The 9117-nt window shown below is 32.0% G+C and overlaps 3 protein-coding genes across 5 annotated transcripts in view; 1 reads left to right on the plus strand and 2 right to left on the minus strand.

The window, feature by feature from the left end:
* On the minus strand, positions 3985-4483 carry LOC107636030. The gene has a single exon (XM_021120138.1). It carries the CDS (start codon positions 4459-4461, stop codon positions 4072-4074), a length of 390 nt encoding a protein of 129 aa, XP_020975797.1. The 5' UTR covers positions 4462-4483; the 3' UTR covers positions 3985-4071.
* LOC107636031 lies at positions 7051-8088 on the minus strand. Its single transcript, XM_016339567.1, has one exon. It carries the CDS (start codon positions 8086-8088, stop codon positions 7051-7053), a length of 1038 nt encoding a protein of 345 aa, XP_016195053.1.
* LOC107638848 (WPP domain-associated protein) overlaps positions 8617-9117 on the plus strand; it is a 6375-nt gene continuing 5874 nt past the window's right edge. For 2 of the 3 annotated variants that reach the window (XR_001619879.2, XM_016342246.2), the window contains exon 1: positions 8618-8887. The gene's annotated coding sequence lies outside the window, so the exon portion shown is untranslated. Of the gene's footprint in view, positions 8888-8986; positions 9051-9117 lie in introns of all 3 variants that reach the window. The other variant, XM_021120726.1, reaches the window with a different exon arrangement.

Consider the following 9117-nt stretch of genomic DNA (forward strand, 5'->3'; position numbering starts at 1 on the left):
AAATTAATTAATACAATAATAAATTTAGTTTAATAAATTAAAAGAAATAAATTAAAAAATACTAACAGAATATTAAAAGAAATAAATTAAGAAATACTACCAAATCAAATTGATATAAATTATAATAAATTATGTGATATTTAAATATCTAATAAAATCAATTAGTTAATATAGTTAGTTTATCGTAATAACTTGTATTTAATGAGTTAAAACTTAAAAAAAATAAATCAGAAAACACTCTCAAAAGCATGCCATGTCAGGATTGTCAGCTCCATCATTAAGTGCAAAAATTCCGTCTTTTTATATAATAGAATTGATTACTACATGTTTAACTTCCATCGACAGTAGTAGAATGTCTAAATTGAGATATTTTCGGACTATAGTATTCGTCAAACAAACAATCAATAAAACACTCATCCGTACCTTCTCATTTTGAGTACATTTATACATAAAAGAAATTCTACATAAAGAAAAAAAGAAAAAGAAAATAAAAGTTGAAATAGCAAGAGCGATAAAAATGATAATTCTTATAATTTTGTGTGGTCATCTATATATAGTAGACCAAAAGATCATGATTATCTAGCAAAATTAATTTATCTTTATTGAATTCAATTTGAATAAGTAAAAAATCATTTTATTTTAGTTTAGTCCTTAATACATATTATTTAAATTTGGCTCAATATATATGATTTGATTTGATTTGATTTGATTATTAATTAAAAATATTCCGGTTGCCTATTTTATTCATAAATTTATTATTTGAATGACTAATAAATTAATCAAATTAATTAATACAATAATAAATTTAGTTTAATAAATTAAAAGAAATAAATTAAAAAATACTAATAGAATATTAAAAGAAATAAATTTAAAAAATACTATTAATTAATACAGATAATTAATATAATTAATTTGGTTTAATAAATTAAAAAATGCTAACAGAATATTAAAAGAAATAAATTAGGAAATACTACCAAATCAAATTGATATAAATTATAATAAATTATGTGATATTTAAATATCTAATCAAATCAATTAGTTGATATAGTTAGTTTATTGTAATAACTTATATTTAATGAGTTAAAAGAAATAAATTATGAAACATTCTCAAAAGCATGACACGTCAACTCCATCATTAAATGCAGAAATCCAATTTTTATATAATAGAATAGATAGAATATATAGATTACAATTAGCATTGACATGTATAAAGAGACACATTTATAAAAACACTTCTATTACACACAGCCATAAAAAAGACATTTCTATTAGACACATCTACAAAGACACTTCTATTAAACACAGCTATAAACAAGAGTTGGCAGAAGTCGATAGAATCCTTGTTGATTACGTAGCGGGCTTGTTTTTGAAATTAGGTATACATAATACATGGCTAAATTTTTATTTGTTCTTTTCGTGTAGGAGTGTTCATGGGTCGGGTGAAATCGGGTTTGATGTGATCCAGACCTGACCCAAAATATATACCGGGCCTATTTGTTAGACCCAAACCCGACTCTAGACCCGATGAAACATATACACTTTCGAGCCACGATTATACCGGGTAAAAACTGAATGAAAACCAGGCCGTTAACATTACATTACCTTAATACCTTCTTGTAAGATAGCATGTGAAAATATCCAAATTTCGAAAACTCCAACCATTATTTGACATGGTAAAATTCACTTAGAAAAATATAACAAGAACTAACCATTTTCTAAATTAAAGTATAACCATAATCAATACTAATATTATCTAATAACACCAAATATTTAAATTAATACAAATAACACAATATTATGCCATTAGTCTAAAATTTTATGCATTTTAAATATAAAACATTAACTTATAGTCTTATAATGACTAATAACACAAAATATTAAGATTTATAATACTTAAATTCCACATAAAAGTAGCCATCATCCATCACTAATAACATAAAATATAAATTATGTATGATGAATGGGTTGCCGGGCCGAGTTCGGGTGACTCGAGCCGTGACTCGGACCCGACCCGAAATAATGATCGGGTCTATTTTTTAGATCTTTATCCGACCCTAAACCCAGTAAAATCATACCAAATTAGTCCCTAAAATATTCGGTGTCGGACCAGATTTTCGAATCGGCCGGACTATGACACCCCTATTTTCGTGTTTGTCTTGCTTTTTTGTTGACATTATTGTAAGTCAATAAGAAAGGCTTAATTGGAATTATAGGTATACATTATTGATTATATTCTATTGCAAGACTTCAGTCATAAATAATTAGTGAAATTAATAGCTGATAAGTCCCGGTTGGTTTAAGTGATAAATGATTGCTTCTCGATCTTTCAGCCAGATTTTGAGTTTGACTTTTTAGAAGAAGAAAAGTATTTTTAGAGGGCTAGTTTCACTAATGTAAATATTTTTGACTAAAAAAAAATATATCTTTTATAAAGAAAAATACCTGTAATTCACACAAAAGGAATAAACAGTAAAAAAGAAAACACAAACACGGAATTAAAAGCCTGATTCAAGTATGTACAAAAAGAAAAGGAATAAAAAAGGAAAAAAAAAGAAAAGAAAAAAGCAGCAGCAGCATCATTGAAGTATTTCACATGATAATGATTTTGTACCAAATATTTCAAAACATCAACCATAACTATGAAATAAAAATACCATTTATCTGAACACAGCATAGTATAATTACGACGAAGTATTAAATATTAAATATTTAAATTAGTTTACTAAACTTATTTTGAAGCATTATTTCAATAGAAAACTGCATGGTTTAGTACTTTAGTGTGTTACTTAATAATCGGGCTTCCCATGCAATATTATTTAAATTTTAGAGCAAAATACCTAGGATTCGATTCCATGAAGACACCTCAAAGGCTCAAGCCTCAACCTTCCGAAAGTTAAGGCATATTCTTTGCTTAACACGTTGATTATGGCCCTTCCAAGTTGCTTCACTAGTCTCTCTTTTTCTCTTTTAATTTTTTTTTTGAAGTACATGGACAGAAAAGTTGGTAGTGAAATAACGACAGTTTTTCTTTTATTTGTTATTTTTTGGTTACTGTTATAAATGTCTTGTGTGCATGTGGTCTTAGTCGGTTCTAATATTTAAGGTAATGTACTAGAATACAAAATGAGACAACTAATGGTTTTGTTTGAATTTGTTTATCTATTGACTTAGAATATTTTTATTTTGTACAATATAATTATTAATCATTCTAATTTTCAATACAAAATTAAATTATATTGCAGGTTGTATCTTATTTTGAATTTAAAAATGGATCCATATGTAGTCTTTTTCTAGCACCGCTACGTCGTAAGTTCACGTTTTAAAGACATCTACTATGATGCAGGGATTAGGACTTTCTTTTTTTCATGTTTGACAAACTAATAATTAATTTATTATGGATTTAACTCTATTTAAGAATTGTTGTATAAATAAAAAGAATTTTAAACTCTCAATACTTGTTAAATAAATGAACGAGGTAAAAAAATTATCACTAGATTAATTTAAATTGGTTAAGAAGACAAATTATTAGTTGAGATTAATTTTCATCCATTAATTGTAAGTGCTTTATTATTGTTCAATTATGTTTCTTGTTTTGTATGTGGTAAATAATTGAGTGAAATATTTGCATTAACTTGACAAATGAATAATTGGATANNNAACGATAAATGTCTTTAAATAATTTAAAAATGCGACAAAAATATTCAACAGTAAATATATATTTTCAAAAGGAAAAACTACCATTTGTATCCATGAATTTTGCGAATGCTGACAAAAGTACCCATCAAATAAGAAAACTAACATTGTACCCATAAAAGATGGGTTCCGTGTGACAATAGTACCCAAACCGTGATTTTTTGTTGACTTTTTAATAAAATTTCTAAATTACCCCTTTTATCTTCTTCCTCAAATTCCAAATTTCACAACCCTCATCATTCGAATTTTCATCATACCAGTTGCAAACCATGTCTCCCTCCACATCCTTTCTCTTTCCTTGCCGCTGAAGAACCCCAAAGCCTAGGAATCCCAAAGCATGTTGAGCACTCATTTGGCGGTGCCAAACCAGAAGAAGTACTAAAATGACCCCAACCGCGAGAAACAAACGGAGGTGTCATAGACAGCAGTCAGCATCCACCTACTATTCTTACTCCCCTTATTACTACTACTACTTTCACCAACTTCACTCTGCAAAACGACGTCGTAGCTTGCCGAACGCTTCATCCCACCACTACCACCACTACACTTATGATTGGCTTCCAGAATCTGCTTCCTCAATTTCTCAGGCAACCTCAAAGTGAACCTCTCCAAGCTCTTCCCCGATTCCACAAGAGAGTGACCCGTAGAGTGCGACCTCACCAACAACTCAAAAGCTCTCACCTTTGAGGTCCCATTACACTTCCCAACAACCCCATCAACTCCCTCACCAACCCCACCTTCGTTCCCATCACAAGAAACCTCACCCATTCAGCCCATTCTTCGAGACATTTCATCGAACACATGGTTGGCACTTCCCTCTAACTCCTGAATCTCAACCTTGAACCCATGTTTTCCGACTTCATCTTGGCCCTGCAGACAGGACAAGTCATGTGCGAGGCGAGTCACGCGTCGATGCACTCGGGGTGAAACACGTGACTGCACTTGGGCAAAAGTCTAAGCGTGTCTATGTCCTTGAACTCGCTCAAGCACACAGCGCACTGAAGCGACGCACTGTGATCCATTTTGAGGTGCTTCACGGTGGAATAAACCATAATATTTGAACAATAACCTCAGATAATTAATAATCCACAGTTTTTAATTTTTTTAATTTTTTGGTGGCTGACAGCAGCAGAGGAAGACGAAGGATGAAGGTTGTGAAATTTAGAATTTGAGGAAGAAGATAAAAGGGATAATTTGAGAATTTTATTAAAAAGTCAACGAAAAATTACGATTTGGGTACTATTGTCACACGGAATCCATCTTTTATGGGTACAACGTTAGTTTTTTTGTTTGATGGGTACTTTTGTCAACGTTCGCAAAATTTATGGGTACAAATGGTAGTTTTTCCTTTTCAAAAAAATGTCTTAGAGATTGAATTTTGATATGATTTTTTGTAAGCATAATTAAAAAAAAATGAGATATTATTATTCTTAAAATTTCGTGTTTTTTTGTGATTTTTTAAAAGTATTATTATTTGTTAACAAAAAAAATCACAAAACAATATATACTTAACAAAAAATTACCAAATTTTAAAGATAATAATATTTCATTTTTTTTAATCATAATTGCAAAATATTGCATCAAAATTTAATCTCTAATGTATTTTTTGAGAAATATATATTTACTGTTGGATATTTTTGTTGTGTTTTAAATTAATTGAAGACATTTTTGTCGATATTTCAATAATTTGGAGATATTTTTGGTGGTTAATCCTATTATTATTATTATTATTATTATATATATACACATAGGTTTTGGGCTTTTTTTAGGAAACAAAAATAATTATTCTGAAGAAATGAAAAGACAAGTCAAAAGGTTAGAACTTAGAAGGAAAGGGAAAAGGAAAAGGAAAAAAGGAAAATGGTACTCGTGATTAATGGGTATGATTGCTAAAAAATAATAGGTTTTGCTTGTCTTGAGGGGCAATTGGTACGTTGGGAAAATTATAAACATTATCTCACCACTAACCTACATTTATTAAATTAAATCACACGTATGTGCTTGCGGATAACTTAAAAATTAGAAATAATAGTATTTAGACNAAAATTCAAAAATTTCAACGTAATAAAATTATTTTAGAAGCGAAAACTTCTGACTCTCTCTTAAATTTTTAAGTTTTAACATGTTATAGATATTATTAAAATTTTTATTACCACGAGTACTATATTATTTGAAATTTTAATGTAATAGTCTTCTTTAATTATTAGTTAACTAATTTATATTTAGCCAATGAGTAATAGCTCAAATGACATAGACTCCTCATACTCAATTAAGAGGTTACGGGTTTGAGTCTCCTATCTTTCCAAATTTCGAGTCTCCTATATTTGGTAAAAAAAGAAAAAACTAATTTATATTTATGTGGATTTTTAGTCTTATCTTTTGTAGTTTTAAATGATTAAATCATTTCTCAAATAGTATTATAGATTGTGTGGCTAAAGCAGCTGCTTGTGGCGTGAACATTCATTTGAATTTAAGTCAATCATAAAATAAACTTTAACATATAATAAATTTAAATATAAATCTAGCCAATTAATTTAATTTTTTCTCTATTTTTTTTTCTCTTTAGTCACCAAAAAAACGGTTAAACCATTTCTCAAAAATTCAAATAAAAAAATTCTACACATGTTAAAAAAACTTCAAATTTTGCAAATAATATGGTGATCTAGAAAAATAATAAATAAATAGTGTTGTACGCTTAATTTCACAAAGAGTCTTTAAGTAATAATCTACATAAATTATTATTAATCAATTCTTTCATTTATTGTTTAAATTGTTATATGAAGTTTTTTGATTTGATTAGCAATTTATACAAAATAGTTTTAATAATTTGTCAATACATACTAATTAAAGTATTAAAGTTTTCAAAATAATTAGAAACATTTTTTTTCTGCAAAAAATGATAATAATAAATTTATCCAAAAAAAATAAGAGGAGTCTTATAATCTTAGATACAAGATTTCACTTTTTAATTAAGGGTTTTTTACTTAAATAAATTAAATGCATTTCAAAATTACTCAATTTCCCTGAATCAGATTCTGCAACGTGATTATCCTTTTTGTATTATTATATAAATCGTCCCAGGGTGCAAAGGATTATATTAAACGTAAATCATCTCACCCTAGGACGATTAATGAATGAATTTGTGATGCAAAATAAGAGTAAATTGTGGCAGGGCTTCTTGGGTTAGTAGTTGAGCATAAATCGTCCCAGGGTAGTAGGTTTTACGAGTTAATGGGCTAAACCAAACTGGGCTGCCACGATTTACTTGTTTTTTCAGACCCTCAGGACCCTGGGACGATTTATGTGTTACTATGTAACACTCAAAGGGCTGGGACGATTTATGGCCAAGTGATAACCCTAAGGACTCAACCACGAGTCATCTTTGTTGTTGCTGCGGCGTAAAGGGTTGAGGGAGGTATTGGTATTCCCGAACTGGACACACTTCCCATGATACTTCAACTGGTCGGACTCAAACACTTTATACTCGACTCCCCGCCGAATATTATAACTCTTTATTGTCAGTACAGCTTCCTCTTTTGTTTCAAACCTTTGCCCAACCTCAAACTCGTCCGTGCCAATCACACTAGGCCTTTCTCCGTGAATCACCGGGTGATGCTGATCTAAGTTTGCGGCCGGGTTCATTGCTTCAAGGTTCAATGTGGTAAAGTGTCGAGGGTACTGCTGCGTTCCACTGCTACCATGGGTTTGAGCTCCCACGGCAACTGCGGTGTCATCGTCAGCGTCGCTCTCGTCACCAATAATTGGTGGCTCTGAATCTGACCCATCATCACCTATAGCCTCCACAAACGGATCTCTCTCTCTTACCTCCATGAATGCGGGTGCACCGTCCACTACAGGATCAGCTCCCATCGCAGTTGCAAGCTGGCCGAAGCTACGCCCATCACCCAAGTCATCACCCGAGACAGGCAAATCAGCAGCAAAAGATGGGGACAAAACAAGTGGAGTCGCCGGTTGCCTTGTTGGAACGGCGGTGGAAGTTCCTTCTATGATGCCAGTGGGCAGATTCGGAGCAGTCCCCCCGCTACTGCCCTCCACGTCAACCATTCTGACAAACAACTCCAGCGCGCCTAAGTCGGGAAATTTTGATTGACTATGAAATATAACTCGCATGTCGTCATCACCCAACATCGCGTACTTCCCAAACTTAACATAACCTGGCTTCAACGATATCGGAATACGAAAAAATAATTGCTTCACGCGCTTCTTGCCACAATTTCCAGCCTTCTCTAATATACTACTATGCAGATCCATCAACGTCGTCGACGGAGTAATAAACACTCCTATCTGCTTTTTGCTAGAAAAAGTTACACCCTCACTTGTGTTTTCATCTATTTTTCCCCGGTGATGCACTAACAAGAAAATACTCTCTGCCATCTCTCACAACCTCAACATATGTTTTGTGTGGCTCGTCTGTTTGAAACTCGTTTATTTATAGAGTTTCTGGCTGCATAAATCGTGCTTGAGTCCTTAGGGTTATCACTTGGCCATAAATCGTCCCAGGGTCCTGAAGGTCTGAAAAAACAAGTAAATCGTGGCAGCCCAGTTTGGTTTAGCCCATTAACTCGTAAAACCTACTACCCTGGGACGATTTATGCTCAACTACTAACCCAAGAAGCCCTACCACGATTTACTCTTATTTTGCATCACAAATTCATTCATTAATCGTCCTAGGGTGAGATGATTTACGTTTAATATAATCCTTTGCACCCTGGGACGATTTATATAATAATACAAAAAGAATAATCACGTTGCAGAATCTGATTCAGGGGAATTGAGTAATTTTGAAATGCATTTAATTTATTTAAGTAAAAAACCCTTTAATTAATTAAATTCTAAATAAGTGTTTCTTTTGTTGTTCAATTTCATTTTTCAAATTAGGGTTTAAATAGGAAAAAAAAGAGGGTAACTGAGTGGTTAAGGTATAATCTTGTTGGTCTCACCCTTCTCCCGCTCTCACCGAATCTTTGTTCATTCATTCATTGCTTTGCTTTGCTGTTCTAATCTTTTCTCTTTCTTCTGCTAAACCCTACCCTCTCTACTGCCACCATTTTCGTTCTGCTTCTTACACTCTAATGCTACTTCCCAACATTCCCCCCTTTTCCTCTCCGCTTTTTCACCTTTGAAAGTTCCAACGTTGTACCTGTTCCCGCCCCAGGATTCACGCCACCAACAAGTAAGTAACTTTCTGTTGTTGCAGTCGACAATTTTGTCTTCATCCCCCTTTTTTTTTGGGATTTTGAAGTTCACTTTGAATATTCAATTTGCATTTCAGCTCCTAATTGAACTGCATCTCAAGCTTGAATTTTTACGTTCTCCTTTCGCATTTCAGCTTCTGGGTCAGTTCTTTTTGTTTTCCCTGGAAAAAAAAAACTGTTAGAAGATAGCATCAGTTATGGCGTTATT

This window comes from Arachis ipaensis, chromosome B04 (assembly GCF_000816755.2).
Source record: "Arachis ipaensis cultivar K30076 chromosome B04, Araip1.1, whole genome shotgun sequence".
NCBI lineage: Eukaryota > Viridiplantae > Streptophyta > Magnoliopsida > Fabales > Fabaceae > Arachis > Arachis ipaensis.